Source organism: Arvicola amphibius, chromosome 3, assembly GCF_903992535.2.
Source record: "Arvicola amphibius chromosome 3, mArvAmp1.2, whole genome shotgun sequence".
In the NCBI taxonomy this organism is placed as follows: Eukaryota; Metazoa; Chordata; class Mammalia; order Rodentia; family Cricetidae; genus Arvicola; species Arvicola amphibius.
Window position 1 is genome coordinate 22,818,724 of NC_052049.1, and position 14,916 is coordinate 22,833,639.

A 14,916-nucleotide genomic window follows, 5' to 3' on the forward strand; every position below is an offset into this window, starting at 1 on the left:
ATTTACCACTCTTTATTTTTGTATGGGTATTGGTTCTCATACATTTTATCTCAAGATTTGGAGAAGAAAGCTCTTTCTCGATTCTATTAGTTTCTTCACTTAGCATGTAATTAAGATCACCGATTTATTCTTTGGGCTTTAATTCTGGTTGCTTCGTATGGATAAAGAGATAATACTTGACAGTGTGATGTGAAAGCAAATTAATGCCCACTGTATTAATCTAATTACTTTGCCCTACCTCTGACATTTCCAAGGGAGGCAAGGCAGATTGCTGAATATATAAAATGTCATTCTGGAAAGGCCCTAATCTGAGCTGACTGAAAGCCTAATTTATCTAATTACTTGCTACAGGGCTTTCAGTTGTATTATAACAGAGTGATAATGGCCCTTTGTGTATTCCCTTTCTAGAGCGTCCCCCATAGTCCTCAAGGAGTGACCGTGTGCTCGTGCTGTGATTAAAATCTGTTGCCTAAAGTTCATGAGTTAGAAACTAAGTCTCCAGTGCACCAGTGTTGGGAGATCAGGCCTAACGGGAGTGTTTGGGTCACGCGGACAGAGAACTCATGCATGGATGAACGCTACTAAACACTGTGCCTGTTGGAGGAGGCTTGCTCTCCCTCACTGTTCTACTGTGTCGGGTACGTGGCATCTCTCTTATCCTATCCTCTCAGCTGATGTGGGAAGCTGCAACAAGAGGGGCCTCACCAGACCAAGTGCTGATGCCTTGATCCTAGAATTTCAGTTTCTAAAATAATTAGAAATACAATTCTGCTCTTTATAAATTACCAGGTCTATGGTATTCTGTGACAAGCAAGACTAACATATCTCGTCAGCTTGAAATGAGAACTGTCTACATTTTGGTTTTCCTGCCAAGGTCTTCCAGGCTCGAGCTTTCCCCCTGGCTCTTAATCCTCCGATGTTGGTTAGTTCTTGTTAGCATGACATAAACTATAGTCACCTGGGAGAGGGACCTCCATCATATTGGCCTGTGGGCAAGCGTGGGGGGCATTTTCTTGATTAACAGTTGATGTTGGAGGGTCCCAAATACAGTGTTCCCCATCCGTGGGCAAGGGGTCCCAAGCCATATAATAAAGCAGGATGATCAAGTGAGCCATGGTGCGGAATCCAGTCATGAGGACTCCTCCGTGGCCCCTGCGTCAGTTCCTGCCTCCAGTTTCCTGCCTTGGTTTCTTGAAGGATGCGCCATGATGTGAAAGTGTAAAATGAAATAACTCTTTCCTTCTCGGTAGCACACACAAGGACAAGACTCTGCTTGGCTCAATGCTGGGTACTGCCTTGTGCCGTCCATTTTTAACAGAGAAGTCTGTAAAGTCCATTTAAGAAAGTCCACCCAAATTAGCAATTATTGTTGATATCAGATTTGGTTCTTGGGCCTCCATGGTCCCCCAGGTGATGTCTGTTCATCCCGACATCTCTTGAGAAAGAATACTGCCAGGTCAGCTTAGCCCCAGAGTTTTTTACTCCTACTTTTTTCTGTTAGTATCTCCCCATCCATTGACCCTTACCCTGATACTCGGATACAGACTTCTACTTGTCAATATCAAGTTTGGTGCTAAGAAAAAGATCTTCTCCTCAGTAAATTCCTATTGTAGTGGTCCCCGTGCTTGTCATGTTGTTGAATAAAGAAAGGGTGTGCTACTTTATTTTAAGAAGTATCATTGAATGATTTTTTAATAACAACTGACTCACAACGGGTCAATGAGCAAACATCGTGTGTAGTGTTCTTTAATCACTAAATGGTAGCTCATCTCACCTTTATAATGCAAAAATTCTAAAGACTGCGCCTATATCACAGATTATTACGGTATCAACATTTGGGGAGCATTAGGAAAGTGTTACTATCTCTGTCTGAATCACTTGTAAGGAGGACCAAGAAACCAAGGCCTTGTAATAAACACCCAGTCAATTATCTCATCAGGACTGGAAACGACTGGTGTTCTCAATGCCGAATAAATGGATATAAACTTTCATCTGTAAATTTTGCCTGAAATAATGGACTCTGTTGTTTTTGTATGAGTTGTAAATAATGTAGAAGTTTATGTCAAAGTGTGTGTGAGAGAGATAGAGAAAGATAGAGATAGACAAAGCCACAGACAGATACAGAGAGACTGTGCATGACTTAAAGAGCTCTTAGTTTTCCTGGAATACTTATCTATGGTTTGGATGGTGTCCCACTTTGACAGGGAACCTCTGAGCCCCTCTCTTATCTGTAGCTTGCTTATTTATTTATTTGTTTATTTATTTATTTGTTTGTTTGTTTGTTTATTTATTCAACCTCTTTCCAGTGCTCGGTAGGGTAGCTCTCACTGCTATGAGCCAGATTATCTCACTAACTCTCAGACAACTGAGATCAGAAATTCCAGGAAATTACCTATAACCACGCGTGCGAAAATCCAGCACAACAGAGTAATCCAGCCTGAAAACTTAAAAGCGCTGATGGAGGGAAACCAGGATGAAAGTCCCACGCTGTTCTTTCATGCAGCAAACCCACACAGCTGCCAGAGTTGAATGAGTAGCTGTGATGTTTATTGAATACTCTGGATAGACATGGTCATAGCCGTAACCTTGCAGAACTTTGCTTTGCCAACAAAACAGAGTCAAGAGAAGTCAACTGGGGAGAAGGAACACAAATGACCTCTCCCTGCAGTCAGATCTTCCAAAAAATTGCTTTCTTGGCAGCTCTGGTCTTGAATCGTTGTCTGCACCATATATTTATTCTAAGGTTTAGATAATTTGACACATTTATCAGATCTTTCTTAAAACGTCTGTCTTGGACACTCCTTGGGGGAAGATCAACAAATGCTGAATTTGGATGTAAAGCCTGAAACATTGCTGAAGAAAAACTGTCTCGAGAAAAAGAGAGTGAAACCCCTTTAGGAGGGAGAAGGGGCAGTTCTGGGTGATGAATGTGAGCTTCTCAAACATCATGGCAATCAGATGACCGAGGAAGATGCACGAGAACTTCATGTCCCGAGAAAACCTGACTCTGGAGGGCACATTTGCTCTGGCTGGGATTGCACAGTAGCTGTCTGGCACCCGACAACCATGTGAGTACATCGTCCCTGCCTCTCTAACTGCCATGGCTGGATGACTGTCTGCATGAGAGGAAGCCGTGCAGCTGGACCATTTCTAACTTTTGCTGTGGATCGAAAGTTCCACCTATAAGCTCTGCTTAAGAAGCACATCAGGAGAAAAGAATATCGTTTACTGTATTCTGGCATGCTTCTCTCAGACCCAAGAGATGATGAAATGCTAGTCCGTGATAAAGTCCCCGGGGTAGGAGGGAATCTATGGACGGTAGCTGGGAGAACAGTCCTGGGCAAAGTGCTGGACCACAGCCCCAGCCCGGACAACAGCCTGTTTCCTAAGTCCCCTCTTTGAGGAAGCATGAACTAAGAGTGGACATGGTCAGTTCAGAGTACCAGTATGAGAACGTTCTAGATTCAATGGGGACGTGCCCTTGGGAAACTAAGCCCGACAATTAATCAACTTCTGGGTGAATGCTGTGTACATTATTTTCAACAGTTTGAAATTAAATCTTAGCAAAGAAACACATACAGTGCGTCAGCTTTGTAAGAAGAATTGCTCGCTGGAAAGAAAACATTTCCACAGCTTGCACACAGGCTGACAGCACAGCCACAGAACCATTCACAGCTTTGCTTTAGCAATACAGCCCACAATTACCACGGAGCATGGGAGCCCTGTTAAATCAGCTGTCTGGGTGGGGGACGCACAGAGGCCCAGCTGCCTGGTATCAAGGGTTACCTGGGGGGACAATCCTTCTCATAGCACTTCTTCTGTCTGCCACTGGGCTGTGTTTCTGGGTTACAGAAGGTCGCTCTCACTATCCCATGGCCCTTCTTAACACAGTGGGCAGTCTGGCGGCGGATACCTGGAGAAAGAAGCACACATGTTGAATTCTGAACCCATGCCAATGTTATTGTACAAAAAGCCCATGTCCTTTGGAGAGGCCCTGGAGAGAGAATGACGTTGATACTTCCAGCCCAAATTGAGCTTCCAGATGGTTCCAGCGTCCAGACATTTGAACCGGCCTCTAGTGAATCACTGCAATCACTTGAGTCTTCCTAGCAGAGAGGCCACACAGAATTTTCCATCCTTTGAATGCCTTGTACAAATGTCCGTCTCACCAATCTGTTAGCATGATGAAGTACTGGCGCTCACTACATTAAATAGAGAGTGATTTCTCATACTAAAGAGACTGAATGAGTGCCAGTTCTCTTCCCTTCTCCAGTCAAGACCAATTCAGCATAGCTTTTCAAGTTTACAGAGCACGGGCTCTGCTGATTTCTTTCATCTTTCTGTCTTGCCCTCTTGTTCTTCCTTCCTTCTGGACCTGCTCTGTTCCTCCGAGGTCCCTGCACTGAGCTCGTGGAAGTGGTCCTACAGACGATTGTCATTTCCATTGGAGATCTAGAAATTGGGGCGCTATCTTTTGTCTTAACTGCTCCTCCTAATTCTTCTGGTCTAGAGAGAGTAGCCTTGCTCCCCTCCCCTTCCAAGTGTTCATGGGCATCATTTACCTTCTTTGATTTCTCTAAACCCTACCCATGCCTGTGAAAGTAGCCACAGTAGTGAGCTCCGGTTTGACAACTGTTTCCCGCTGGGTTCTCTGGGTGACATTATCTCCTTTCCAATAATGAACTTGGCAGTTCAGAGTGAAAACTAAGCCCTTAGACTATTACTCTTCAGGGATATGCTCATCAGTCTGGAATCCAATTTTGGAACAGCGGCAGCTCGCTTTACCATGGGGAATGTAACAACTCTAGTGGAGAGGTTAGAATCGGGTCATGCTTTTAAGAGTAATTACTATTACGTAACATTGTAAATTCAGAGAGCATGAGCTTAGACTGTAGCCAAATGACCGTGATTTTTTTCTATGAAAATAAAATCCATGGCTTCTCGTTTGTTCTTTTTTTTTTTTTTTCTTTTTAAACTGGACACTGCCCCCAAAGAAATTTTCTTAAGTAAGGATGCCAATTAACCTGTGTGATGCCATAACACTGCATTATTTCTAATCTGAAGACATTAACCTGAAACTTCTAAGGTGGAAATCAGCCCCGTGCGATGGTTCACCAGGCTGGGGGCGCTTACAGCCAAGCCTGACAGCTTGAGCCTGATTTCCGAGCCCAGAGCAAGTTACAAGAGAACTGATTCCTGTTGGGTGTTCTCTGACCACCAATTATCCACAATGGCATCTATGTGCCTGCACACACACACACACACACACACTGCTGGTTCCAGAAGACTGCAAATCCCTTCGCAAATACTAATCTTACTGGATATTAGTGATAGAATGCCAATTAAGTGCCTTGGGCCTTGACTTGAAACCTGTTGTAAACCACACTTTACAACTTGTTCTCTTGAAAGGAAATGTGCCCTGAAAGCAGGAAATGTGAAGTTACTCATGAACAAAAAGGCTGCAGTTAGTTACAGTCTCGACGTAACATTGGGATTTTTAAAATAGAGTCTGTGATTCAGTGAGTTTATTCATGATGTTTCTAATCAAAAATTCATTCTAGGATGACTGAGATAAAACAACTGAACTTTGCAGCTGAACAACTTAGCTTTGCAAACAAGAGTGCAGCATTTCCAAAGTGTCAAAACTTAAAAGATCAAAGAGGAGTCAAGCAGTGACTCAGAACACCATCAGAGCAGACTCAAAGTTGTATCAACTCAGCCTTTGAAGTACTAAATATGATCTCTTTCTTCACACCAACTCGTGACGATAATATCAGTACAAGATAAAGTTCACATTATCACATAAATTATAATCCTAGTACTCTATAAAATGATGTTAATGAGGTAAAATTCTAACAATTTTGAGAATCGATAGATTTACCACTAGAAAGCATTTTATAGATACCAGCACACAGAAGTAATACTAACTCCGCAGTAAAAAGGAAATGGTGAGGATTGGATAACCATTTATATTATTCATAAGTACAACTTATTCTGCCAACTTTCAACTTCAGTTCCCATGGAATATTGGTCTCATTTATTTTCTTGACTCCCCCAGCTCCTTTGGCTCTGTTTTCTTTGACCAATGAATCTATATCTACTCACTACAACACTAAACTCAGTAAAAGAAAGCTTGTATCCCACCACTACTAGTGTGTGTGTGTGTGTGTGTGTGTGTGCGCGCGTGCATGTGTGTAATTATTCCCACAGCACTCTCTAGTATAATATATATGTATGTATATACATACGATAGTATGCTCTCTCTGTATACTACTATATACTATATGTGTTATATATAACATATATTCATGGGATATCAATTCCCTGTGAAGACACTCTGCTTACTGCAGGTTTTAAGACCAAGGTTGAACACACACTCTGAGACTGGGATATAGAGAGGTTTTAATTTATCCAGCCCACTCAAACGTGCTTCCATGCCCCATAATTCAATTTTCTTCCTTTAGATGATTGAAGCCTCAATTCCACAATTTACCTTTTCCAGCTCAGAAACTTCACTGACTTATTACTGACTTCAGCTACTGATTAGACATAAATAAATATGCTTGATTTTATCCTTAGTTATTGTTAACACACTTACATATTCCATCAGTGAGTCTCAAAGCCAATACCATTTTCCCCACTGGAATCCAGGAACATGGTTACATAATTTCATAAACTGTTATGTTAGAGGAAACTTTGGGGGGAAAAAGTGTGAAAATTTGTTCAACTGAAAGAATTGACTATGCTTGAAGAGTGTTTAATGATAGTGTTGAATAATAGGAACAAGGGTGTTTCTGCCCTGTGAAGGAACCATTCACAAAATTAAGCAAAGTTGTTTTTCTAACTCAACTGTGACTCCCTACCTGTAGCCACTACATGTAAGTCAGGCGAAGTGCACAATCAAAGAAAACCAGAAAAGCCTAAAAAGTCCCACAGCTCTTAACAACCACCAGGTAGAGCAGCCCTTCCGCATCTCACGGAGCTCACTGACCAAGCATGGCACCACCTGAGAAACTGCACACAGCTGTAATATTAGAGAAGAAAACTGGAGACTTGTAAATAAGAGAGGGCCTAATCTCTGCAGGCTACAGAGGGTTAAAAAGAAAAGCAATGGGTCTTAGGAGAGCAGCAGAATAAGAGACCAGTAGATATGCCACCGGGTTGGTGATGTACAACTGAAAAGCTACTAGGTCTCCACTTTCCTCCTTTATGCATGTGGTAAACTGTAGTTCATCTTCACCGGCTAGCATAGGCTAACCCTGCCCTGATGAATAGTTTTATTATCTCTGTGAAGTCTTACATTAAAAAGTGTCTTAAAGGTTTTGTCTGAACAGGATGCAACAACACATTCTCCAATTTTAACTAACCGCCGTTTCTCCTTGGGAGATGCCACCCTAAAAGACCTCAGGGATGCTGCTAGATTACATTGTTAGTGTGGTATCCACTCCACCCTGTTTTGGTGGCTCCACTGCCACCTTTTGATCCCATTCTTTTCTTATTTTATTCTCTATTTTTATAATGTGGAAAGTTTGAACTTAAAGATAATAACAAGCGGCCGCGGAATGATTCAGAGTCCTGTCTCCTGGCTTTGTATTTTACAGTGTTTGAAATGAGTGTCTCATCTTCTGCATCTCTCGGATACTACAGTAGATAGCTCTGGAACTGCAATAGGTCATATGGTGAAGTCTACACGGCCACTGTGAAAATCCCACTGAGGCTTTATAATCAGAATGACGTTTACCCATTCAGGCAGGGGTGGTCCTGAAGGATGACGCTGTAACCAAACCAAATGACTCAGGGACATCGGCGAAGCACGTTCTATTCCCTACCTAACTTCAGATGTCGCTTTATGTTCACAGGAAAATCCAGCCACTTAGCTCTTTGTCCCCGAGGCTCTGAAATCCTGTGCCTGAGCTGGTTATATCTTGAAAGAGAAAAGAGTGGTGGAGGCTCTGCTTCTCTGTGTAAAGTTTAAATATGAGCTTCCCTGAGAGCTGAGAATAAGATAGAATCACAGGTTGAACACATACTTGGAACTATATTCACAGTGACTTCATTTTTCTCATGAATGATCCTTGGGGAAAGAGTTTTCTATCCCCATTTATTTCCTGCTAAAATTGCCTTTGCTTCTCTGGGATCCTGCCCCATCCTGGGCCACAGGCCAGGGCGATGCTAGAGGCAGCCACGGTAATCAAGGATGGATTATCTACGAACACCCATGTAACAGTTGCCAGGTTCTTCCATTGGCCTAAACTGATTTCTAGTTTAACAGTTTCCAAACCTTATATATGTATACATGCATGATCAAAATACATCATATACATGCATGGAGTTCTCAAGGAGTAAATCAAATACAGTAAAAATGAACATTTCAGAGCCTAGAGAGATGACTCAGCCCTGCGTGTACCGCTCTTGCAGAAAAGCCAGTTCAGTTTTCTGCACCAGCATCTGGTGGCTCACGACTGCCCCATGACTCCAGTCTCTGAGATCCAACACTTGTGGCTTCTGTAGGCGCGTGTACAAACATGGATATACACCATTTACACACACACACAATTAAAAACAAAGGTATTTTTAAAGTAGACATTTTATTCTTATGACCTCTAAAAGCTATAACCTAGTTTGCCATGCTAAATTGGGGAAAGGAAGAATTGCTTATGAGCTACATTATGCATGACCCAGTTTTCTGAGTCGGAACCCTATTCTATGACTGTTTCTTCAGGGTAGGGAAGCAAGGAAAGAGGCCAAGTAGAGCAATGAGGGAGTCTATGGGGGAGAAGAATGGCTTTCTGGAGCTTTCTGCCCTCACTTGAATTTCTCCGGCTACATCACACACCCTGAATGTCTGCTACGCAGGTGCTCTGGTCTTACAGGCATTAGATCCAGGAAGGAGGCAAGAAGTTCCCCAACAGACTCAAGTGTGGTCCAAAGACAGTCACGGAAATGAAGCTCCTACATAGGACATTATTTTTAAAGCTCCTGAAATGAGTGAGAGCCCACACACCAACAGGCCTGGCTTCTGCCTTCACGGGCCTGAGCAAAGTTCATCTATCACTCAGACCATGTCTAGGCTTTCCACGTGTCCTCCTGCATCTTCATATTTCCCAGTCTCCCTTTGTGGTGGGGTGGTACCCATGTGACAGAAGCAGACCAATGAGATGTAAGCAGAATACCCATTCCTTTAAGCCACACCCTTCACAGTGCCTGCTCAAAGGGATCTCTGCTGTGCGTCTGTGAGAGTCTGAAGATGGGCAGGCAAAGAACGGAAACCACAGACTCAGATCACCTCTTTGACCTACTCGGAAGCTGGTGGGGTTTGCAAGAGACAGCAGCTGTTCCTCACCTGTCCCACACGTCACACTGCATTCGGTCCAGCGGCCAAACTGCCAGAAGTACAGAAACTTCTCCACGTCATTGTCAAGGCCATCTTTCCGGACTGTGTACTCATACTTGATACCGGGGTTAGTCACCTGGAATAGGAGCTAAAATGCAAGAGAAGAGCCATGTCAAACTGTCACAAGTACAGACTGTAAACTGGTCATTTAAAAATGCTACCCAGAAGTTAGGGAGATGGAGAAGCTTGCTGTGTACCCATGTAAAAAGCCAGGCATGGTGCGAGCATGCACCAATAATCCCAGCACCACAGAAGCAGACTTTAGGGTTTGTGGGCCAGGCAGTCTAATTGAATCAGCAAGTTTCAGGTTTAGTGGGAGACTTGTCTCAAAAAAGTCAAATACAATAAGGCAAGCCAAACTGACACTGATCTCTGGGATATTTGTACCCCTGCACATACATATTGCTGTATATTTGCTAGCCTGGCCTGTCAGTTGGGTACCCTATCCCTTTAAGAGAAAAGCCCCACCCACTCTCAGTCTCCTTCTTCCTGCCAAGGCAAGGGGATCTCCAGCCTCCTCTCTAGCCCATGCTCTCCCTGTCTGTCCCTCTTCTGAAAAGGCAGCTTCTGCCTCTCTCCCTTCCCTTTCTTCCACTTTCTTCTCTTCTGATCCCCCCTTCTCTCTCCCCTTCTCTCCCTCCCCAATAACCCTTACTCTTATTCAGTTCCCAAATACCCACTAAATAAACTCTATACCCAAGCTCTCTCAGCATGGCATATCTATCTGCCTCCCATCTGCCGAGGGACCCTCGCAGCCTCAGGTCACCCACCACCTCCCCTCACGGGACCTGCCTGGGGTTACCCGCATCATGAAAGGTAACACATATACATACGTGAACTCATGCACATAAAACATTACTGACTGTTTCTCATTTAGAAGTAGCTATAGAAGTATGTGTTACTGTGGGTGGTTTTCCACCTATGTCTCTCTGCATTTGTCTATCACATCTACTTTTGCTGTCTATATTTATACAGTCTTCCTCTGTTCTTTATTGGCTGAAATGTAGAAATTTCCATCCATGTAAATAGGGAATTTTAACCACATGAACATTTCACTGTGGGATTCAGCCAATGTGTCACCCTATGCCCCGTGTACTTACAATCTTCAAAACAACCTATGAAGTATCTATGAAGGAGTTTGCATAAGGGTTAGAGCAAACCCATCTACGCAAACAGATTATTATATGATGTGAAGTTAGCACTCAGATATTAACTTGTATTACAGTTGTTGTCTTGTTCCTTCTCTAGCTCTTGGTAGGGGACTAACTTTAATGTATAGTAGTTCTGGGACAAAACATGTTGATGGAAACATTGTCCTCCATGTTCTAAGAGTCTTCTGCCTTCTGGCTCTGAATTGACCTCCTTCTGGTTTCAGGATGTGACTAAATCTGACTCAGTTGGACCATCTCTCATTCCTGAGCCCCCTTGACCTGCCCAGCACAGTCATCCCATTTTCTACAGTTCTCTGCCTAACAAAGACAAAACCTTTGATGCAATACTTTAATGCAAGCCCTCCTGTGGTGCCATAGTTCATCACCACTGCTGGGAAGCCATCCTGGGACACTTTGGACACATGAGGAAGAGATCAGCCTGAGAACTAAGTTCAAACCTCCTAATCGATGGATTTAAGACCTTGAATTTTGTTCCCGAGGTTTCAGCAGTTCTAAAGAACAAAGATCTTTCTTCCTCCCCGTTCTTTGTTAGGGAAACTAATGATTCACTTTTAACGTCCTCTATATTAAAAAGCTTGGGAAGGAAATGAGAAGAATGCTAGCAAACACACTGGTCAGTAGCTCTCTTTTCTTCAGTTACCTGGATCCACACTGACTCATTGGTGGGGCCCGGAGCCATCAGCTTCTCCAGATCGCCCTTCCTGTCGTACTGGAAGACGGTCCCTGCCAGTTTATAGTTCCCATTCCACTGGATAATAAACCCTCCGTTGAGGTAATACTTTTCTGGATCTTCACTCCTAATGGCCAGGAAATTTCCAGCTGCCTTGATTTCCATTACCCTTATATCCCTCGCCCCTTTGGGAATAAGTCCGATGTCGACATAACCTAAGGACGAAAGAGACAATAATGAAGGAGGTGTACTGGCTTCTCCGATAGTACAGCCTGTTATCCTCTTAGTATCTCCAGCCTTCAGTGCTCATGGTGCATGGCCACTGGAATGGGCAGAAGCACCGACTGTGTTGAATTTGAAAGAGACTAGGCAGTAGCAGAATGTTAGGAATATTTCCTAAAGAGAGCTTTCTGCCGACACAAAAAAAATCCCAATCAAGGATATCCAGGTTTTAATGGAATTCCTGCGCTTTCAGGAGAAAGAGGGAAGACCATGAAGGGACTCTCTGGGGAGCAGTTTAAATAGACTGGGGGAATGGTCAAGGTTTGGCGGGCTGCCTAGTCCCTCCTCCAGGGGAGGGAGCCAAAGCCTGGCTGCCTTGACCCTCCTCCGGGGAGAGGTCAAGGTTTGGCAGGCATAGGGGCGGGGCCTCCAAAGATGGAGGCCAGAGACCCCTACTTACACAGAATTCTCAGGAGCTTAGTAAGTCAACAACTTAGTAACAGTAGGTGAGCAATACAGATGGGACTCTGAGAATTTATGGTTGACCCAACATTTATTTTTTTGTGTGACTTTATATGAATGGTTCAAAATGTCTGAGCTCCATTTTAGCTTCCTACTGACATTGCTCCCTCCCCCTTTTATTGTCGCCGTCAGATCAGCTCCCCCAAGCAATTCACAGGCTACATCCTTTCCTTCTTCACCATCGCCATCGCGTCAAAAATAGATTCTTAGATATAATTTAACCCAAGCTGCCATTCATTAAGAACTTCTGGAAGGAACCTTGAATTGATTGCCACCTGGTTTGCTTCAATCAGCCCATGATGAAAACCTAAGTTCTGTGCCTTGCTTTCTGTACCATTGCACAATCCTGTTCATCAGGAAGCCTTCCCTTCTCATTTCCTCCTATGTTCTGCAAAATTACAAATTTATAACTTATTTCCGGTGCTCTCATCTGAGTTTCTGGGAAAAAAAACCTACATATCTATTTTTGAGTATAGGTCAACTCTAGCTGTAGTCCTCTGTTCAGTGGTTGTCATGGTAAAAGCCACACTGCGGAGAGAAGAACTGGACATGTAGTGGTTGCCCTGTTCACTTGCTCACTACACTCCCATGTTATGCTTCCCAAGAGCCCTGACTTCATAGGACGTAAGGAGCATGGGTTTTAAGATGGCCTTGTGTTCCAGTTTATACATTATCTCTATTGTATCAGTTCATCTACCTCTTATCAGTTCATTTAACTCTTTTGAATTTCATCTGTACAAACAATAGGAACTGAAGGATGATGGGTAAGGATTCTTTCAGATCCACCATTCAAAGATTACATTTTCTCTAAGTGGTTTTAAGACACTAGTCATCCTGTTAATTCTCTGTGAGAGCTTGTGTGCATGCGTGTGTGCTTGCATGCATTCATGCGTGCGTGCGTGTGTGTATGTGTACAGGCTCATGTACTAGCTGATAGGTTCAGGGAAGCGATTGGATCCTAAGAGCTCTAACCTAATCTGATGGCATTATCAGGCTGCAGTAAAAAGTAGGAGGTAGGGGCTAGCTAGAGCCAGGAGACCACAGTGGGTGTCCTCTGGAAATCTGATTGTCATGTGATTGATAGTTTCTGCCACATGCTCCTGTTGCCATGACATTCTGCCATTTGGGACCCAGAAACAGTGGAGTCTGCCAAGAATGGATTGAAATCCCTAAAACCCTGAAACAAGATCATTTTTTCCACCCTTAAGTAGTTTCCTCTCAGGTGTCCATAATCACAATGCAAAGGTGCAACTAACACAGCTCTTTTCTCCGTGACCTGAACAGGTTTTGGCCACTTTAGCCTGCTAGTCAAATTTCAGGTGAGTCTTGCAAGAGGCCATTCAACTCCATTTGGCTTTCATGAACTTGTCTGCTACAGCTCATTAAAGCCATTAATTCAAGGGAAAAAACACATTGATCACATGTAATTAGAACTAAGGAAAATTGGAAAAATACCTTTGGGCTCTCTGTAATCATTTTCTGACTTGGGATATTACATGCCCTCACACCGCAAGGCTCAGCAGGGAAATAAAATGGCATTAAATACTATCTATGCCACCTTGTTTCTGGCTTTACATATAAAGGAAAACCCACATAATCATTTTTTAAGTTTGGTTTTTATTTTTCCACATAAGAATAAACTTTCCAAAGTGGTAAATAATTATCAAACAGACTAAAAATGGAGAAATACTAAATGTGAAATAGAAATTCTTAGTGATTATCTGTACCTCTTCTGAATGCTTGGAAAGAGAAAAGGTACTTGTAAGAGTGAAATTTCTGGCATCTTCCCCATAGTTAGCAACCTCCACTTAGAGAAAAATGGAAATTACAATCTGACCTCAAAGAAGTCTCTGGGTCTATGGAGACCACCCAGAGAAACTGCCTATCATATCCAAGTCTACAACACTCGAGGTCCTTGAGAATAGGGCAAAAGAAGTCAGTCTTATTTCTGAAGGCATTGTTATCTCACACGTCACCTTTATTTTTTATTTATTTATTTATTTTTGCAGTCCACAGAGGGAAAAAGAAGTATTCGATTCACTGGCACACTGAGTTTCTGATCATTGTAACTTCTAAGAAGCAGATGCTCAGAAAGCAGTCACATGACTAAGTCTGCATACATTTCTTCCAATAATGTCTGCTAGTGGCAACCCAACAATGTTCACTAGTGGCCTAATGCTCACAATGTATGTGAGGAACTTCCTGAGAAAACGTTCAATTTATTAAATCCATCTTCTGATTCCTCACAGGAGCACAGAGGCCCGTAGGTATCTGGCTCAGATACAGCTCTGTCTTTAACACGAGTCACAGAATGAGGAAGAACTATATAAAAATTAATGTTCTAAAAAGGGGGGAGGGGAGAGGCAGGGAGGGAAGCAGAGAAAAATGTAGAGCTCGATAAAAAATGAAAAAAATACATTCTTGTACAAAGGAAAAATCATAAAATATAAAATGGGCACATGAAAGTAAAAACATATTTGGTCAAAAAACAAAACAAAAATCAAAACAAAAAAAGTCTTTTGAAAAGCTGAGCTGCTCTGCTCTAGATCTAGAGTTTTAGTCTTGATTATTTCAAAAGTGTGACAATCTCATACTACGTGGTTAGCTATCATAACTACCTTACTAGAAGTCAGTAGGAAGGAAAGGTAGGGGAGGGGACAGAAATTGGTAGTGACTTCCTGTCCTTACTTTTTTTTTTTTTTTTTTGGTTTTTTGAGACAGGGTTTCTCTGCAGCTTTTTTAAAACCTGTCCTGGAGCTAGCTCTTGTAGACCAGGCTGGCCTCGAACTCACAGAGATCCGCCTGCCTCTGCCTCCCGAGTGCTGGGATTAAAGGCGTGCGCCACCACCGCCCGGCCCTGTCCTTACTTTTAGAGCACAGGATTACAGTCTTCAACCCTGGGAGGATTTTAGAGCCTGGATGTGAAAACTCTGAAG

General features: G+C 42.9%; 1 protein-coding gene across 1 annotated transcript in view; it reads right to left on the minus strand.

Annotated features, from left to right (window-relative positions):
• Positions 1 to 14,916, minus strand: part of Adamts12 (ADAM metallopeptidase with thrombospondin type 1 motif 12) — a 96,107-nt gene that overhangs the window by 48,160 nt on the left and 33,031 nt on the right. Inside the window, exons 10-12 of the mRNA XM_038323557.1 lie at positions 11,207 to 11,451; positions 9,344 to 9,482; positions 3,787 to 3,913 (exon numbers count right to left, since the gene is read on the minus strand). Of these exons, the coding sequence (XP_038179485.1) occupies positions 3,787 to 3,913; positions 9,344 to 9,482; positions 11,207 to 11,451 (511 nt within the window). The remainder of the gene's footprint in view (positions 1 to 3,786; positions 3,914 to 9,343; positions 9,483 to 11,206; positions 11,452 to 14,916) is intronic.